Source organism: Camarhynchus parvulus, chromosome 3, assembly GCF_901933205.1.
Source record: "Camarhynchus parvulus chromosome 3, STF_HiC, whole genome shotgun sequence".
Taxonomy (NCBI): domain Eukaryota; kingdom Metazoa; phylum Chordata; class Aves; order Passeriformes; family Thraupidae; genus Camarhynchus; species Camarhynchus parvulus.
Window position 1 is genome coordinate 7,029,381 of NC_044573.1, and position 20,245 is coordinate 7,049,625.

At 42.9% G+C, this 20,245-nt stretch overlaps 2 protein-coding genes across 2 annotated transcripts in view; both read left to right on the forward strand.

Moving 5' to 3' along the window:
- The window catches only part of PARP1 (poly(ADP-ribose) polymerase 1), a 31,712-nt gene extending 28,383 nt beyond the window's left edge, over window positions 1–3,329 (forward strand). Inside the window, exons 22-23 of the mRNA XM_030945176.1 lie at window positions 937–1,051; window positions 2,486–3,329. Of these exons, the coding sequence (XP_030801036.1) occupies window positions 937–1,051; window positions 2,486–2,567 (197 nt within the window). The 3' untranslated portion in view covers window positions 2,568–3,329. The remainder of the gene's footprint in view (window positions 1–936; window positions 1,052–2,485) is intronic.
- A 5,678-nt stretch (window positions 3,330–9,007) lies between these two features.
- Window positions 9,008–20,245, forward strand: part of LIN9 (lin-9 DREAM MuvB core complex component) — a 39,394-nt gene continuing 28,156 nt past the window's right edge. Inside the window, exons 1-3 of the mRNA XM_030946348.1 lie at window positions 9,008–9,086; window positions 18,742–18,774; window positions 19,810–19,904. Of these exons, the coding sequence (XP_030802208.1) occupies window positions 9,008–9,086; window positions 18,742–18,774; window positions 19,810–19,904 (207 nt within the window). The remainder of the gene's footprint in view (window positions 9,087–18,741; window positions 18,775–19,809; window positions 19,905–20,245) is intronic.

The following is a 20,245-nucleotide window of genomic DNA, read 5'->3' on the forward strand; positions in this document are numbered from 1 at the left end:
ATCAGGATGTGTATGGGGTGTTTTAAGATGCAAGTTAATACACTCTGAGTGTTAAGACTGAAGGTGCTGAAATTCAGGAGGAAACTTCTATTTGATGTTACACTGGAGAAAATATAAAGTACATTCTCCATCTTCTTACTTGCTTTCATCATAACAATAGTGTGTATTTTAGAAGAGAGATGAATAGATCAGAAGAGTCATTGTTTAGCTTTTAAAGTGGCTTAGAAGCTTGGACAGAAGGGAGAAGCTAGGAATAAAAGTTCAGATGGAACAACTGCTCTCATTACACTTTTATCTGCAAAAAGTGTTATATATTGAAAAAGAAGATGAGAGAAAAGACTCAGCTGTCTAACTCAAGCAAAAGAGATGGTAATCATGACTGTCTTCTGTACCAAGATGGGAGATTGAAGAAAAGGATCTTCAGTAATGAGTGGCTTATCTTAAACTATTCATTTTGAGAGGCTTAAAAAATAAGTTGCCTAAAAGAGAATAAAAGGCGATTTTGCACCTTTTTCTATACATACTACTCATGTTCTTATGGATGTCAAATCAGATTTATATTGAAAATTTTAATTCAGAGAATAAGAATTGGTTTGTTGTACTTGTCTGAAAATGCTGCAATGTGCATGTTTTCATTAATGGAGTTAGGAGATGAGAGCTGCAAATCTGTTCTGGTTTAGCTTTGATCATACAGATTAGACAATTAACAGTTGAAAGTCTAAAATTCTCATTTTTAATGTAGCAGAGTACAACTATAAATATGGTGATGCTGAATTGAATAAACAAACAGTATTTTTCATGTTCTGTTGAAGATCCTTCTACACTTGATTTGAAACTATATGTGAAGTCGTATTTGGCTGGCCTGGACCATTTCCTTTATGTGCAAAGTCTGTATTTGTCTCCTAGATTTGAAATAATGTTGTTTTTCCTTTCTAGGTTTGGGCAAAACTGCTCCTGATCCCACAGCCACGACCACCCTTGGTGGTGTAGAGGTTCCCTTAGGGAATGGGATCTCCACAGGAATTAATGATACCTGTCTTCTGTATAATGAGTATCCTTTGCTGTTACATTGGCTGCACATGGTGTTTGAGCATCACTGCATTTGCAGGACCTCACTAAGGCCACTTAGGAGTTTTGCCTCAATGTGTTTGGTTTGGTTTTGTTTAGATCTGCTCTGGGGAGTATTTGCAGACAATCTCTTCTGCAAGGGGGATGATTTTTACAGTGGCTGCACTTAAATTGTCATTCGAAGAAAAAAAAAAGGAAACAATACACATTCCAATAGCTGTTCCCCAACAGGAACAAAAGTTATTGAAGTGGTCAGGCAAAACTGCTGTAGTGTCTTGCCCAGAGATGTGCCAGACAAGGGTAGGAGAATGCAGCCTGTGGTTCCTCATCACTCCAGTCTGGTTTCTCCCTCATGTGCTGTGCTATGCCAGCTTGGCCAGGAGGAGGTGGGGGAGCCAGCTCTGTGCTCTTGCACTCTCTCAGCACATCTTTTGTGTTCCCCAGACCTCTGCAAGTGTTGAGGTATGCCCCAAATGCCCAGCAGAGATGTAGCCATTAAGTCTCTTTCCAGGCAGAAGTGCCTTTAAATCAGTCAGTGCTTTAAATCCACAAGAATGCAAATCAGTAATGTCTAAGGTTCAGCTGGCTCTCTTCACTGCTAGTGAAGCAGTAACCCAGTAATGCAAACTTTGGGTTTGTAGAAACTATCTTTGGCCTTGGTGAGCTGTTTTCCTCCCCCAAGGAGTCTGGGCAACACAACTCATGGCAATACTGGTTTTATCTTGAGTTTTCTTAAATAGATTATCTGTCAGATGATGAGCTGTAATACAGTTGATATTAGCTAGTTGAGATAACATGATGTGTATTTATTTTGTTTTACACTTTGGGATTAGAGGTAAGTTTGAGGCCTAAAACATTGTAAAACAAATAGATGAGCTGGGACTGTCTCTGGAAAAATAAGAATGTGCAAACACTGACAATCATTGTAGAGCTCTTGTCTGTGATTCCAGTTTACGTTTTTTAGTGGGAAATTAAGAAGGCATTAATGACTGTGCTGGAAGGTAGCCATAGAACTGCAATTACAATTGTACATGCTGGGTCTGAATCTGTAGCTCTCATTTAAGCTATATGACTCTTCTGCCTAGATATCAAGAGAGATGTGTGTTACTCTGACAAAAAATAATTTTCAGGAGCCACAGCCCTGTATCTAAGTCAGTTCACCTGCCTGTCACTCAGGATTCATGCTGCACTATTCTTCACAGAACTTAATTGCTTGTTCCTAACTATTGTATAAAACATTTTTTCAGATTGATGGAAAAGTCAGATTTAAAGCTTTGTGGTTTGAGCTCTTAGAATTGGTTAATCACACAGTCATCTGTATGGTAACATAAGTTCAAAGGTGAAGTTCACTGTGTTTTGAGGTTTTTCTGTGTCATTAATATCAACTACTGTAATTATTCCTTAACCTTCTTCCCAGATATATTGTGTATGATGTTGCTCAGGTAAATCTGAAGTACCTGTTGAAACTGAAATTCAACTATAAGACATCACTCTGGTGAACAGTATTTAGAAGCCCTGTTAGAGTTGTACTGTAGTTACACTATAGCGTTGACTTCTGACATGCTTATGCATTGACTTCTCTTACCAAGATATCAAGAGCTAAACTGCAGAAGAAATTACTAAATCCTATTTAGTACAACACTTAGTGAAAGTTTTCTATAAAAAGTGTGGCAATACACGGACCTGAATTCTGATGAGAACGAGTACCTGGTTTTGTTTTATACCACTTCTAATTCTGGTGCTTTAAGTGTTTCTTTTAATTGACCAAACTGACAAGAAAGAAAAAAGGAAATTATTCTGGTGTTCTTAGCCAAACAGAGCTGGGCAAAAGCAGGAGAAGGAACTTGAGCATGTTTGTGGTACTTGCTCTGTTAAGGTTCCCCCTTGTTTAAGATACTCTTTTTCAGTTTTCACGTGACTAAATGATAAATGTGCATTTATTTTGAGGTGGAAAAATAAAAGCTAATTTCATACTAACAGTTTTATGTTTCAAAACTTCCAAATTGTTTTGGGTTTGAGTCATAATTTAAATGTATTTGGTAGAATGTTCTTAAACATGGTATCTCTCGCGAGGATCGAATGCCAAATATTGAAATCTGTAGTCATATTTCAGGAAGTTATGGTGAAATTAAAATTTGGACTTTCCGCTGAGACTTCATCTGTCAACAGTTGGTGTGGTAAACATGGAAAATGAGCTTGTGGCTGTTTGAATTTAGTATTAGCCCCAATAAACCTCCTTTAAATACCTACCTTCAACATGATGTAAGTTGGTTGTTGTAGACTCATGTCCTAACAAAGCTGTAAGTTGAGTTGGGGCTCAAGCTTCGTTCATCAAGGCCTGGAGTGAGGTCTGTTGCTACTCTGTCGGTGGTCTTGAAATGCCTGTCTCAAAACATGATCATTTCAATGTTTCATGATGTTTGTTACTTCTCACTTTTAGTCATTGAGCAATATGGGAGCACTTAACCATACAGCAACATCAGATCATTCTCTTCAGAAATTACTGATTTCTCTGAGGCATTAGAGAAAGTGATGGCTAATTCCCAAGACAGGGACAGTTCAAGCTCATTCTGACAGTTGTGGCTTCAGTCTTTAGTAACCTGTGTGGAAACACCAGATCTATTTCCTAAAATGTTGCTGTGTCCCAGGGCCTTTTGTAAAAGGAGTTAAAGCCAAAGTGGGTGCTAATGGTGCAGGTCTTCCCAGGACTCCTGAATGAGAAGAGGATGAAGAGTGATAGATGAAAAATAAAGCTGCTTTCAGGGAGAGAAGGAAATGTAGAAGGACTGGGTAAGTTGTATGGCTTGAGGACAGCTCAACAGAAAAAATTGATTGAGGTTGGTGATAATGGATTTTGAGAGGAAGTGAAGAGAGTAGTCTGTCTTCTGCCTCTTAAATAGCTTAACCAGTGGCTAATCATTGTTTTCCTTCCAAAAAACCCTTTTGGTAAGTGTCTTTAGTATGATCTTGTCAGTCTCTGAAAGAGAACATGAGAACTTGTTCAATTTAGTTATAAGAGAGATCATTTTTCCCCCTCTTAAAAAAACAGTTTACAGTTCAGTTTGGGACCAGGAGTCGAAGGCAGCTCCTTTTGATGCTCCCTCAGAGCTGAACGTTCCCTGTTGCTCCAACCCCAGCAGCACAAGGAGTGCTTTGTGCTGTGTACCTAGTGCTCAGTTATAATTGCAGCACAAGGAAGTACATCCCAAGCTGTCCCTAAGTGCACAAATACAACAGGAAAAGCTACAGGACTTGCTGAAGAGGCAGCAGGTGCCCTTTGGGGACTGTGGGAGAGCCCTGTCCTGCAGTGAAGCCTGATGTCAGTCCAGGCACTGCTGCTGCTGCTGCTGCTGCTGCCAGCCTGTGGGAGCAGAGCAGATCCGCCAGACCCGGTGGATGAGCAGCCTGTCCCCAGGGCCAGGCTGGCAGGGACAGCGTGGTGACAGTCACTGAAAGCCCTGCTGTGGCACTACCAGCACAGAGCAGAGCTGGATGAACAGGCAGTCCCATTTCTGTCAAAAGCACTTGAAAGGAACGAGTTTTCAAGACATTAGGTCCCATGACATCCTGGGCTTTTTTTTTCAGGGGAGACATGTTGAGGAATGGCTTCTGATCTAAATGTTAAACTACCAAAAGCAGTAATTTATAAATATTTAACTATTTTATCTTTATTTAGCATGGCTGCAGGCTCTGTTGTACAACAGCTCACAGACACTAAGATAGTCCGTGCAGTTAATTGAAGGAAGCCAGCCTAGCTTACTGATTGGCAGTCAGTGCAAATTCTTTGTGACTTGCCTGAGTTCATGCAGGTAAAAATGTCTGAGGAAAAAAAAAAATAAAGCACAAGTTACCCATACTGGTACTTCAGCCTTAAAACAATGATATTCTACCCCTGCCCCCCTTCAGTTTCTAATTGGAGGAAAGGGGGGGGGGACCCCAAAGCAAGTAATTTCTATATGAAAAAGACCTCTGGACACATGAAACTTTGTCAATGCCATAAATAATTGTATTCCTGTTCTTAAATGAAGCCTGAAGTGTTTGTAACTACTGAAGTCTCTAGTTCAGCTTGCTTTCTGGGAGACTGTTACAGACCTCACTCTGTGAATTCTGGGGACATAATGACATAATTGTCTGCTGAATGTTATTGCAGCCAATTTATATCCCACTTAGTGTTTTGCCTGAATTGCTTTTATGTATGTGTTGAGGCCCCTAACTTAGTCCATGATACTCATACTCCTGTTATGCCCATAGAAATAATTTCCACTGTTGTGGAGTACATGCATTTGAACAAGAGCTTGTGTGTGCTTTCACTTTAAAATTAATGCCAGGCTGCTTCTCCAAAAATGGTCATTTTGGAGATGAAGTGGCACCTGTGAGAAGAAATGCAAATGTAGGTCCCAGCTAAGATGAATTGCTGTGATGATTTTAATTTGTTCAGGTGTGAAGGTAGCATGTGGGCCTGTTGTGAGCCTTTCAGATCACTTCTGCAGAAGTGAGATATACAGGGACAGGCAAGGTGAGAAGAAGGAATGACTTCCTAACAACTCGAAGGGGAAACTACTGCTTCCTCCACCCCCTCGTTAAAAAGTATGTGATTAATGCAGCAGGACTCAGACTTCACAAGAAGGTGCTTCAGTGACTAAAGAGCACTCACTTCTGCCAGTCTGTGCTTTTCTTTCTGCTGCCAGGCCGTGCCTAAGGGAGATGAGAAAATGACAGCGTAGCTGTCCCCTGGACGCAGCACTACCTGCTCTGTGCTGACAGGGCTCTGAGTGCATTGGTCAGCAGGTGGTGTAACCCATGTCTCACTGTCAGCTGCAGCAGCTGAGCAGCAGTGGCAGCAGGGCAGTGCTCTCTGCAGCGTTTCAGCACCCACCATTAGGAGAGTTGCCTAAGGTGACCCTGGCAAGAGCGAATGGCAGCGGTGCAGCCGTTCTGGGACCTCCCCCAGCTGTGCCAGCAGGTGAGTCAGCAGCACCTCGGGCAGGTTGTGTTTTCAGTCACCCTGCCTGTCAGAAGAGTGGTGTCATTTCCACGTCACCCAAGTGCAAACTGCAAATTTGCCAGAGTGGTAAAAGGATGCACTGGAAAACATTTTGTGTTTGTGTGCACACTGGCAAATGGCCCTGGCTGGGGCTTTGTAAATGGGGTCGTGTTTGCGTGACTTGGAAACAGCGAGCACAGGACAAACGAAAAACCAGAACGTGGAGATACTGCATCAAAGGCCAAGATGTAAAAGGTTCTTTATCCAGGAACCATAATACACGGTTGATTGTTACCCTTTCAACACAGTGAATGGTAATGGCTTCTGTTAAATATTTTCCAAGTGCAGCTGTTGGAATGAAATGAAGGAATAATCATCATTGTGCTGTTGGGAGCGGAATTCTGCCTTCACACCTGTTAATTTGTGAGTTGATTGGCAGGAGACTTTTGGGGAGGGGGAAAATCTCACCTTTTTAATCTGGTTTTGTTGCAGTCTACAAAGACTCTCTGAAAGGCACAGAGTTTGATTCCTTTTTCCCTTGTGGAAATTCACACTCTTGAGGACTGTTGTGAAATGTGATTGTGTTGTAGAGCACTTTTCACCCCTCCCTTGCAAAGCCCTTGCTCAGGGAAAGCTGTAGCACAGGGGTGGCTCTGGGCAATGCTGCTTTCAGCACAGCCAGACTTGATGACAAGGTTTACAAAGCCCAGCAGTAAAAACCTCGCTGGTGATCATGTGGAAGTCTCAGTGTCTCCAGTCGTAGCTGAGCACTGCCATACAGCCCTTGGAACAAGGGGAGCACAGCTGAAATACAGAGAAATATTGGTGTCATTAACACCTTGTTTAACCGAGCCTGGAAGGTCTGGTCCATGTCAGTCCTTTTGGGTGGTGGAAGTGTTTTATTAAAAGGGGAAAATTGTGCAGGATTTAATGTTTGAGAGGGTTGGTGTTTGGAATACCACAGATTGTTATTTAGTTGTGTTTTGTTAGTAGTTACTTTAGTTTTGTGCCGACAGTGCTTTGCAGCTGTCTACTGTAGCAGCTTTCTTTGGAGCTGAGCAGTATGGAAAGCTCTGACTGAAGTGTCTTAGGCCCTTTGGGGGCTAAGGAACAGGAAGGCTGTTTAAACAACCTTTCAGAATGACCTGAAAAGGGGGCTAGAAATGCAAGCTGGGCTTTGTATTTTCTTTTTCCTTTTTTTTTTGATTTTTTTCTTTTTTTAGCTCTGCTACAATGTACATAGAAAGCCCTGGGGGGAATCTCTAAAGAATTCCACTCAGTTTGTTTCTTTGCTTAAAAACTGGCTTTTTTCCCCTTGAGCACAAGGGCAGCATTTATTTTATTTATTTATGTATTAAAATTGTTTAATAACATGACCTATATCCTGCCCCTCTCAACCTGCTAGAGGGCCTAGTCATCTGAGTTCATTAGCAAATTAAGAACACAAATTATATTCTATTCCATGTCCCAAGAAGCACATTTTCTGTATTGTGCAGGACCTTTACTTTCATCTAGATGCTTTCAAAGAGCTGCATACAACCATGCATGACATCCATTTTGGATTACACCACTGTGCTCTTAATATGTTTAACATGTGACACAGACTTCTTAGCCTTGACTAAGATATACTGTTTATTTATTTTGAGGCTCAATTTGCATTTTCATATTTATTTTTATATCTTTAAAAAAAGGGATTTTGGTTGATATAATAGCAGTAGATACTCAAAGCCAAACCTATGTAGAGAATCTGGTCCATGAGCAGTTAAGGTGCTTGTGGTTCATGGTGGTATTTCCACGCTTGTGTTTCTTGCTGCAGAAGCTTTAGAATTCACTGTGGTGCAGAGATCTAAGAAAACTACACAAAAAACCCCACTGCTGCTTGAAGAAAGCTTTCAGGGGTGAGATGGTAGAGGGCAGGCCAAGACAAGGAGCTTGTTAGGCAACAGCCACCCACTTCTGGGGTTTGTTGGCTTTCCCTGGCACTGGGTGAGAGCAAGTGAGACCTTGACCTTCAGGCCTTGGGCTGGGTGAGCATTTCAGCCACCTCTTGGGCGGAGTGCCATGGACCGTGACAGCAGGGCCAGGGCTGGCTGGGCCAGGATTGGTGTGATCCTTACTCCTCCTGGAGCGTCACCTCTGCAGTCCTTTATGAAAAGTGACAAGGAAAATAGGCACAGTTTAGCAAAAGTAATTTCTCAGTGAAGGAGGATGGATATAATGTAACGGGATTGTCTAAAGACTCAAAGCTAGCACGGCTACTTTGGGGTGACCCTTTGTGACAGCCAACACCTCCACCCCCTTTTCCCCCCATCCTGAACTGCCAGTCACCCATTCCCCTCATCCCACATCATAAGAATGACAGGGAACTGTTGGAGCAAGTCCAGAGGACTTATCATGGCAGTGATAAGAGGACTGGAGCACCTGCCCTGTGACAACAGGCTGAGAAAGCTGGGGCTCTTCAGGCCTGGAGAAGTTTGTGTGGAGACCTCATGATGACCTTCCAGTATCTGAAGGGGAGCTGTAAGGAAGCCAGAGAGGGACTCTAGTAGCGATAGGACAAGGAGATATGGGTACAAACTGAAAGGGGGGAAATTACGTTAGATATTAGGAACCAAATCTTTATTGGGGGCGTGCTGAAACACTGGAACAGGTTACCCAGAGCAGCTCTGGCTAGCCCAGCCCTGGAGCCGTTCAAAGCCAGTTTGGTGGGGGCTCTGAGTGGTCTCTCTAGTGAAAGGCGCCCCGGCCAGTGGCAGGGAATTGAAACAAGGCTGGAAGCAGTGTAATGTCCACTCTGACTCCTTGACGACAGCCCTCTGGTCCCGCCGGGCTCCGGCCGGCTCTGTTCCCTTCGCTCCCGGCCGAGCCCGTTCCGGCCCCGCCGCCCGGCCCCTCACGGAGGCCCCGCCCCGCGCGCGCGCCCGCCGCGCGCCCGGCCCCGTCTCCTCCCCCAGAATGCCCCGCGCCAGGCAGCCTTTGAAAAAGCGGCGCGGCTCGTTCAAGATGGCGGAGCTGGATCAGCTGCCTGACGAGAGTGAGTAGGGACCGGTGCCCCCGCTCCCGCCGCCCCCTCGTCCCGGCGGGACACCCGCGCCGCGCCCCGCCGCCCGCACGCCTCCCTTCTTCGCTCCTTCCCTCCCGCCGCGGGCGCTGTGCGGGGCCAGAGCCCGAGCCTCCTCCTTGGCAACCGGGCCGGCCCGGTCCCCCCCACCCCTCTGCCGTCGCCGCCGCCCCTCCCGGGCGAGGCCCCGGCCCGAGCGGCGGGCGAGGAGCTCCGTCCCGGGGGTGCGACCCCCGCTGCCCCTCGGGGGTGCTAGGGCCGGCCCCCCGCCCCGCCCGGGCGGCACCTGCCGGGCGGGCGGGCGGGGCGGGAAGCGGGAGGCGGGCGGGGCGCGGTGACAGCCCGCCCTGCCCGCGGGGGTCGGGGCAGTGCGGGGGAAGGAGCGTCCTGGCCCGGGGAAGGGGCGAGCTGCCCGGCGCTCCGGAGCCGGCTGGCGCCCGTAGGGGCAAGAAGGGCTGGTGTGTTCATAGCCCGTGCCGTGCACGTTGCGCAGGCTGGGGGTCAGGGCGGGCACCCGCTGTGTCTGGGGGGCACTGATGAATGCACAGGGAAAAGCTCAGAGAGCTTGTGTTGTGTGTCAGCAGCACAAACCTGGCTGTGCAGGAAGGTAGCATGTAAACATGTGTTTTCATGCATACAGTTCTGTGTATCTGCACCTCGAGTGCTGTGTCCAGTTCTGGGCCCCTCACTGCTAGAAGGACATTGAGGTGCTGGAGGGAGTCCAGAGAAGGGAATGGACCTGGGGAAGGGCTGGAGCATGGGTCTGATGAGGAGCAGCTGTGGGGGCTGTGGGTGTTTAGCCTGGAGGAGGTTCAGGAGTGGCCTTATCACCCTCCAACTCCTGAAAGGAGAGTGTAGCTGGGTGGGGATTGGCCTCTTCTCCCAGGCCACAAATGAGAAAGCATAATCTCAAGCTTCAGCATGGGGAGTTTAGATTGAATGTTAGGAGGAATTTCTTCACTGAAAGGCTGGTTGGACATTGGAACGGGCTGCCCAGGGAGGTGGTGGAGTCACTGTCCCTGGAGGTGTTTAAGGAAAGACTGGATGTGCTAGTTTGTGCTGTGGTCTGGTGGACATGATGGTGTTTGGTTAAAAGTTGGACTCGATGGTCTCAGGTCTTTTTTAACCTCATTGATTCTGTGATCTCCATAGGATTTGTGTGGATGTTGTTTTCAAAGAGCACAAGGATTTGATAAAAACTTAGTGTAGCTGAAAACCAGACATGTGTTGCTGTATATGTGGATTCATACACAAAGTACTTGAGTGTTACAGAAGAGGAAATTATTCAATGTAGAATGTGTCTGGATGCCATCTTGATATGTGCTCTTACAAACTGTGAACTCCTGCCAAGCTAAAACGAGGGCATTTACTGGTTTCAATAGATGTGCACAGAACAGGGCAGGCATCTTTTGGTGACACTGTTTTGTTCAGCACCACTCAAGTTCATCAAGAAACCAACTCTTTCCATATCCAAAGACCCTCAGAGAGAGGTGACTCGGAGTGGAATCTTGCTTCTGGCTGCTCCATGTGGGTCTTTGTTACAGCTCCAACAGCTGTCAGGAGAAAAACTGGTTAATGTGCCCACATGGCCGGTGTCATTGTGTTAACTGAACAGATTTATGGAGGATCATCATAAATTATGGATGGAGCTGACACTCTTAACTTGGTGCAGCTCAGTCATGGATGCTGTGCTGCATTTATAGACCGATTATTACAAGTCATGGACCAACTGATACAACTGTAATTAATAATTAGCTGTGGTTTATTGCTTATTAAATGAACTTTCCCTATTCACTAGAATGGGCAATGTTTAGGTTACTGTTCCTCCATTTGCCTTGCCCATTTTCCAGAGAAGGCACTGTGTGTTTCAAGAAGTTAATGTGAAGTATGAAAAATTACTTTTTCTTCTCTGTCACTTTTATATTGCCTGCAGTGACATTGGGAAGGTTTGACAGGTCTGTCACTTCACCTGTAGCAGATACAGTAGTAGAGTGTGTGACTCAGTTTCCCTTAGGATTGGGGTATGCTGGCCACCCTTGCAGCAGTGTCAGTGTTACAGTCTCTGCTTGGCAGGTGAGGCAGACACTGTGTGGTTGTTTGTAAAGGCAGCAAACTTCTGCTCTGCTGACCTTGATCTTAAGGTTTGTATTTACCTAAGTTTGGTGCAAGTCAGAGGTGTTTTCCATCAGACAGGGAGCTTCATGTTTTCTGTAGCATTGCTGAACTGCTGGAACTGTAAAAGTTTCATGGAGTGGCTGCCTTGTGCTTCCATTCCTATTCTATCCAGTTTTGGTGATCTGGATGTTTTCAAATTACTGCCACACATAGTTCTTTCATTTCCAGTCCTACACTTAAAATGAAGATGTAAACTTAGTCCTGACTAATTTAGCACTGACTTCATGCAGCTCTCAGTCTGCAGCTTAATATATAAAGGACAATAACAGTAAGCATTGCAAAATTGGTTTTGGAATATTCTTATGGTATGAAAAAAAGTCAGAATAGTTCATTACTAAGAGACTTTGAGATTTATGCATCACCCCTGTGAATTTTCTCCAACATAGTTTATAGTAAAGTAGTAGACCATAACTGAGCTTTCACATAAAAATAATTACAGGTAAACACAGTTTACCCGGTGACAACAAAACTGACATTTTGCTGTATGGTAAGAACCACACGGTTTTACTTTCAGATTGGATGTTTTATGAGGTGGAATTTGTCCCAGAGTATTCTGATAGCACCTGCTTGCCCTCTGGCAGGTTCTGTAATGCAGCTGGGCCATGACTGTTCCTTAACCCAGCAATCAGATGAATGTAATGCACACAGTTGTCTCTCATTATAGGAAGTTGTTTTATCTGCTGAAGTGACTATTCTGTTCTTCTCTAAAGCTGCTGTTCTGTCCATATAAAACAGTGAGAGGCTTCATGCTGGCAGCCTGCAATGGTGTGTAAGTTTGCATGCATTTCTTGTAGTTTGAGGCCTTTCCTGTGCTGCCAGGGGAGAGCCATGCAGTAATTTGGGATGCAGGTGAAGAAAGAACAAATCTCTGTGGCAAATCCTCTAGCTGAAAAAGTCCAGAATATTAAAGGTCCCAGAAATACTTCAATTACTAATAATTTGTTTTATATTTTGAAGACAAAAAAATTGTTTCTGCAGGCTGTTGGGTCGGTGCCCAATGAGTGACTAATTTTAGTCAATGCCTTTTTTTTCCTTCTTCTTATCTCCTGGTAACTTTGCAGTGGAGGTAAATGGTGGGCAGCCTTGGTGCTGCAGACCAGATGGCTTTTTCTCTGTGTCTCAAAAGAGGGAATCAGTGGATTGTATTGGAGCATACATAATGCTGCCCTGTCTCCTGCTACTGGTAATAGCAATCTGATTTGTGGGCTGCCTGGTTCTAAAGCTTGTGCAGCGAAGCTGAGGGGAGGCTCTGATGTGAAATGAACTTTCTGCTGAGGTGAGGCTCTGCTAAAACAGGCAGCACGTGCAGATGTGACCAGAGATTGTCCTGGTCCCGCTGGAGGCTGAGCTCTGCCGAGAGCAGCACAGGCAAAGCCACCTCTTGGTGCATCCTTTGGCTGCCCTGAGGGAGGAGGGTGCTGGGACCTGCTCTGGGAGAGGGAGGTGACATTCCTGACAGGAGGGTGCTGGGACCTGCTCTGGGAGAGGGAGGTGACATTCCTGACAGGAGGGTGCTGGGACCTGCTCTGGGAGAGGGAGGTGACATTCCTGACAGGAGGGTGCTGATCAGGGCCACGGGGCTGCTGCCAGCAGCAAATCCTCTGCTGCCTGCACACAAACTCCAACCAACAGCAGGAGAATCGGAGAAAGAGGCACCCTGCTCATCCAGGGGTGATGGGTGTCAGGGTTCAGCTTTTACAGTGCAGATTCTGAACTCAGTATTTTGCCAAATATCATGTATTAGTTGGTACTGTTCCTAAGGGCTTGCATTTTAGGACAGGCAGAAGGGAAGCAGGATAAGATGTGTTTTTATCTCATAGGGGGAGGCTGCAGCATAAGGGCAGCACTTCAAGCAGAAATTGTTGTCTTTACCCCCAGCACGACCTTTTGCTGTGGTTCATGGCTCCTCTGCTCTGCTGCTTTCCTAGACAGCTACAGGAGGTTGTGGCACACCTCTGGCACTTCCACTTTTCAGCCCCAAGGGGCCCTGAGCCCAGCACTGCTGTGGCCTGGATGTTTGAGACAAAAAAAAATCCGCAGAACTGTGTGAGATTGCAGTATTTGGGAGAAGGCTCAAGGTTAGCTTTGTGGCTGCTATACAGTACTCACAACTAACAGTTTTTGGGATTATTTGTGCTGCCTACTTTAAAAATTGTATGTTACCATGGTATCAGTGTATTGTCCATTATGAGAACACAGTTTCAAAAAGAGGGGCTTTTTTATTGTGATTATTGTCAACAGAAGTCCTGTAGAAGGGTTCACATGACTGGAAATCTATTTCCATCCAGTAGTTAAAGCAGGATTTGGAAATATACATATGTCAATTTATTAGTGGGCTCATAACATGAGGAAAATACTGGCTCTTGAAGTTAAAAGTTAGAGTTTATTTATTTATTTATTTATTTGCCTCTCCAATGAGCCCAAAGTTTGGGGGAAGCTTTAAAAAGTCCCAAAGCCACTTTTCCCTCTTATGTGTGTGTTTTACTTTCAGAGATTTCCTGAATAAGCTTTCCTTGCAGTGGCCAATTGTTTGAGATGCTTCCTGTGCTGAAACACCTTGTGCCGTGCTTGTGTAGACGAATGAGCTCTTGGAGGATTAATGACTCAGTCTATAATAAAGGCTCATGTTTTTCTTCTTCTCCAGGAGTTTCTTCTGTCACACCATTTTTAATGCTGGCAATGCAGATTAATTACATAGGGTTTTGAGGTAGTCATGCAACCAGTGTTAAAATAACTGCTCACCTGTGCAAATTCAGACAAAATAGTCTAACGATCTGGAGAGGAAAGGCTTTGCATAATGTAATTGCTGATCTGGATCCTAGAATTTTCTGTATTGATTTAGATGTGCCCCTTTGTGCTCACACATTAGTGAAATCAGTAGCTATAGAACATCCCTGTGGTTACTTGTAACATTTATTTTCAAAATTATCAGCTGTTATAAATTTATTATTAAATTGAAAACACTTTCACAAGCCTAATATGCTTGTGCATGTTCCTGTTTAGATTTTCAAATCAGCAGTTGAGAAGCCACATTTAAACCGCTTTACTCCATCTCAGTACTGAGGATGTTCATCAGGGCATTCACAGCTGCCCACATTGAATTGTGGTCAAACTCCTCCTCTTTTGTTCAGCTACAGTGTTTTCAAATGAGGGGAGGCAGTAAGTGCTTGGTTTTAAACTTAAACCTGTCTTTTATTTTTGAAAAGGATGAAAGCTTTTGTACTTTTCTCCCGCTCCTCAAAGCCTATCTCCACATCAGAAATACTTTTTGGAGTGTTCATAGGGCCTCTGGAGCAGATAGAGGAGTTTTTAAGGTCTCTTTATTGCAGTGCTCTGTGTGTCCTCCCTCCCTAGGAGCAGGAGGGGCTGGAGGAAGGATTGCTGGGGCTGGAGGAAGGATTGCTGTGTGCGCAGAGGGAGCACAGTTCAGGACTGCAGGAGCTGTCCACACTCAGGGACTCATGCTGGCCGCTGCTGCAGCCAGCCAGGCATGAAAACATCAGGGCCCTTGGCATGCCAGGCTTGGCACACCTGGCCTGGTTTTAACCTTGGTGGCTTTTTATCAACTTGGTTTTATCTGGACTTGCTGGAAATCATTTCTTGTGAGTGTTACAAAACACATAAATACACTTGTTACTGATGAGCTTCCTGTTATGATACTATTTAATACCTCTTAATCTAGAACAGGGTTATTTTTATTGCACATCTGTGGTGCACACATTTTACAGAATCATTGGGGTTTTTTTTCAGAGCCAGGAAAGGCCATTATAATCATCTTAGATTCTTCATTAAACATACTGTGTATACTTGTATTTGGAATTTTTGTTCATCACTTTCAAGCTTCCTTTTTAGCTACAGTTCTCTCTTTAAAAATGTATTGAACTTGGTTTAAGATTTTGAGTTACACGGAGGTCAACATGCCTGTCCTTGGTATAGTTACCTAAAATCTGTTAAACTTTGTATTCATTGCTAATCTAAATTACCCAATGTAATCTTTCACAAAATAGGTCTAGTTATGCCTTTCCATTAAAAAAAAAAAAAAGGCTGCAGAGCTATTTACCCATCTGAATTATCTTCCTTTGTAGATACTTGTGATCAGTGCAGATCTCGACCTTCTTTGGGAAGAACAAGATTGGAGTGTCTTTACTTTCTCACAATAGGACAGGTCTTTAGATCTTGAAATTTATCTCCTAGATCTCTGCTGAATCTTTTCCTAATTTTACAGACTTAGTCAAGTGTGAACACTGTGTTCAGGTAATTAATTTACTAACAGCATATGCAGAGCACTACTCAGTAGGCTAGTAAGGCAAAAGGTAATTTACAGTTTGCACTGGAGCTGTGTGCCAGTGCCACTGCTGTGCTGAGCTGCCTGTGCTGCCTCCCTAGGTTAAGGGTTCTTTTACTCTCAGTATTAAAAAAGTCACCTTTGAGATCCTCTGAACCTGGAGGAGCTGGAAGTAGATTTTGGTTGTAATAACCTGTATGATTCACAGGCCTTGTTTCTTGCTTTCCACCCATTTGTTTTTTAAGTGTTTCTGGAAATGAAGTTGGTGTCATTGTCATAATAGATATTTACATTCAAGTGTGTGTGTGTATATTCTCCTTTAATCTCTGTCTATAATTAAAATGCAGGTTAAAAAGACTGCCTGTGATTATATATATTTGTTATTCAGAACAGGAGTATACAAGATTACTGGCATTCAGTGTGAGGCTACTATATTATAAATCTAATAACTATTTTAAGTGAAGTTTTACATAGTTTGAATAAACTTAATCTATCTGCATCACTTGGCAGTTTTTATAGTTCTTGAAATGCTTCTATCTGTATTTAGTGTTGGTTGGTTTTAATTGTAACACCATATTGCTTAGATCACCATCCTGGTTTCTGGTTTTGTGGCCCTGATAGTATTGACAGTACTGCCCAACTAAAAGGAAGAAGTGGGGAGATGTGCCATATCCCTTGGAGTTTGGTGGTGTTGCAGGTAGCCCTAAAATCAATATAGAAGAACTTGACAAGAAAAGCCATGTTGTGTCATGTTGTTTACCTTTGAGGTAAAATGAAGCTTATGGACATCTCCATTGTCATTTTAGTATCCTACATGTATTCTAAAGCTTTAAGCTACAGAAGTGTTGATGTTCATTTTCTGTACTTTGTTACAGTGAAATAGTTTTGTTTAACTTTTGAACTTCCATAGATCAGGAGTATTTGATTTGGACACTTGTATTCCTAAGTGAAGATGCCCTGGATACATTAATTACAGGTCAAGTGAAAACAAATGAGCAGCCCTCTTCTAACATGCATTTATGGAAGATTAACTGTCCCATGTGGAAAACTCCTTGGCAACTAATGCTGTTTTGGAGTGCTAATCTTGTAAAGCTGGGAAGTAGCACAGTAACCTTCTGCTGGCCCATCATCATCCTCACAGGTGAAGCATCCCATGGGTAGCAGAGCATCTCAGGCACTTCAGCTGTGAGATTGACACCTCCCCAGATACAGCTTTGCTGCCTCTTGCTGAGTGTTTCTGTTCCATTGTTAACAGTGTTCATACTCACCCTGGACTGGATTGACTGAACTTGATTCACATCAACAAGATAGAAAAAGAAGAAAATACTTGTGTGTTCAGATGAAATGCCTGAGCTCTCTCAGGAGAGTGATGTGCCCTGCAAAGGCAGCATCTCCTCCATTTGCCAATCCTGATGACCCTGCTCCTGTGTCCCCATCCCCAGTGATGTGTTCTTAAGCTGTGTGTACTTAACCTTAAACACATTTCCCACCATCCCTTGTGTAAATTTGGGACACAGTAGTTCTTCACTGTTCCTAATGTTACCTTTCAGATGTTTAATGTTACCTGTTCATTCTTGGTTGATAGCAGACTACCCATGTATTTATGAAAGCACAGTGTGTGGTATTGGATTTTTAGCATAAAATGTAAAAAAAATGGTGCTACCTTGAACACACTGCTTTGTTTCAAAAGCTGAACTCCCTGTGGCTCAGATCATCACAGAATTGTATTCCTGTACCAGTCACTGATAGGGCTCCAACCCAACAAAGGTGATATATCAGAAAAGTAAAGTGCAGGGGGTGTGACAGTGCAGCCCAGCTGTGTCACCATGGTTCTGATTTGTAATCCCAGATGTGGTTGCTGTTGTAGATTTCAACAGCTTGGGAGATGCCAGGGTGGAAGTTCTCTAAACCCTCAGTGAGTCCAAGTTAGTTCTGTTTCATATCTTAAACTCTTTTTTTTAAGCTTTTGGGGGAAAAGAAATAGAAACTTTATTTCCTTTTCCTTTCTCTTTTTTTGTATTGAAATTTTGTTTTTTAACAGATGGCATAATAAGATGGCAGCAAACAAAATGCTATGATGAAAACATAAGGAATTAGGGTGGTTTTTTTTTGCTGTTGCTGCATCTGCATTCTCTGTGATGCTCCACAGAATGTATTCTCTTAGAGGCAAGTATCTGTGAGGTTAGTGAGGTTAGGAGCTAGATAAATGGCAGCTGCAAGGAATTTCTGGAGCTTTGGAGTCAGAAAGTTCTTGGAGCAGCAGTTTTGAAGAGAAGATGAAGGAGAGAGCAGAGAAAGTGACAGGGAGAAGTGGTTGTCACACAGGAACATAACTGGAAGGATAAAATTGATTTGAGAGAAAAGCATGAATCTGGGGAGGCATTGTCATGCAGAAATATCTTCCCCTGTGCTAATGCAATTGCTTCAGGCAGCTCATTCTTAGACATTTGAGCATTTCTGAGCATGAAGGCCCACTGTAGTCAGGCCCAGTTGTGTTTTTCCTGGCCAGGAGCATTGCAGGGGTTCTGCAAATGCAGTGGAAGGGGAGCAGTGAAATTTTCATGTGTTTTTTACACTGGTTGAACAGTTGGAGCAGTGTAACAATCTTGTCTGCACTTGAGATCTGAATCTGCTGCCTTTCTGCACAAAGAGGTACCACCAGGGGGCAACTAGCTATCCATCTTCTTCCTTTTGAGCATGAACCATTCCTTTCCTGGAAATCTTGGGCACTGAAGAATTTTGAACCGGTAGAAATCATTAAAAAAAAAAACCAAAAAGTGTTCTTTAGTTTTCTTATCAGTTGTAAAATACATTTGCAATTGCATCAAACAAGCAGCCACATGGGAGAATTTGGTAGTTTGGACATAAAGCCTGTTGAGAATATGCTGTGTTAAACCCAAGTGTTTAACATCTAAAGTTGTTTCGTAGGCATAAAACTAAAGGAAAAAACCAAAATGTGAATATGCTTTCAGGATTTATTGGCAATAAATGTATAATTCTATGCCTAGTGCCATTGAAGGTGTGCTGGGTTTGCTCATTCAGCTGTGAAAGATTTTAATACTAAATTCCACTTTCTGCCTGAGAATTAATTAAGAATGAGTAGACTCTGTATAGGTTGTAGGATTTGAAATAGCTTGTGATTGATGTGGACTTTTTGCTATATTGCAGGTTCTTCAGCAAAAGCACTTGTGAGCTTGAAAGGTAAGAAATTAATATGTTATTTACTTGTACCCAATCTGACTTCAGGTGTATTTAGTTTCTGTCTTCAGAGAGTTCAAGAAAATCACAGGCTTTTTTGTTGTAATATGGTGGGGTTTATTGTAGGTATTTGTAGTTCTATAGAATAATGATCCTTGGCAGTTGAAACTACATATATTGTGGTGTATTTAGACACTGCTCTTCTGGGTGAAATTCCTGAAATGTGTTTTTTTCTTCAAAAGTACTGCCTAGACATCAAGTTTGATGAGAAGATTGGGGTAATCTTTCATCTCTTGAGCAGGAGATACAGGGAGGATTCTTAGTGAGACCTGTACATGTGACACAATTTACATTAGGAAGCCATTTCACAATTTTATGATGTTCTCTGTCAGCAAGTTGTGTGTTCAATCAAAAACCTGCTGCTTTTATTTTTTTCTTTGAAATTATCTTCATGAACATTCATACAAATTTTGAATACTTTTAATTTATCCCATAATTAAAGCTTCTTTATGTATTACAAGGGTTTTGTTACACAAAGAAGGAGGCATGGTCTGTTGAATATGTTGTCACTAATGCAGATCATGGCAATAAAATTTCATTTACTTGTTGGTGTGCACTCACTTAATAATTTTCTAGAACTAGAAGGTGTCTGTCTTGTAGAGCTTTGCTCTCTCCAGGTTTCAGTTACAGCCACAGTTCAACTGTTGATTTGTGTCAACCTGACAGTGGAAGTAACTGATTCCAGCAAAGGAGGCTTGAAGAAACCTAAATGTTGTCATAAATAAAAAATACTTATTTGTGTTCCTCCTTGTAATGAAAATCTCCTTCTGCTTTTTTAAATTAATGTTAAGATTATTTAATAAAAATACTGAAATCTAAAATCTGTTTGTTACTGAATTCAAAGATGTTGCAAGTAAATATTTTAGTAGTTGATGATGTTATACTGGGTTTTGGACAGCAGTTATGTTAAAACATAAACATACATACATATATATGTGTGTGTATATATATATTAATGATGTACTTTCTTCACCACAGAGGGAAGTTTATCCAGTTCATGGAATGAGAAATACAACTCTCTGCAGAAAACACACATTTGGAAAAGCAAGAATGCTGGTTCTGCAGTGGAAATGGTAAGAAGCAGTAAAAAACTTCAGGATTAGTCAAATACCATACAGGGAGTCAAATGTAAGGATCACAAAAAAAGGCTGAGATTTATAGTTTTGTAATGTCCAAAGGTGAAACTGTATCCTTCACAAGCACTTTGCACAGTTTGCATAAGAGATGAAAACATATTTTAAAAATGAATAATCAAACACATTAAATTACTGACCTCATTGAAGATAGGTGAAAATAATTTCCTCTCTGTTTTTTTGAAAAGTAAGTGCTGTGTGAAGTACTTGTACTGTATCTACCACCTTGAGCTCAGGAATCACCAGTTCTGATCAACTATTTTTGTATCTCATGAAATATC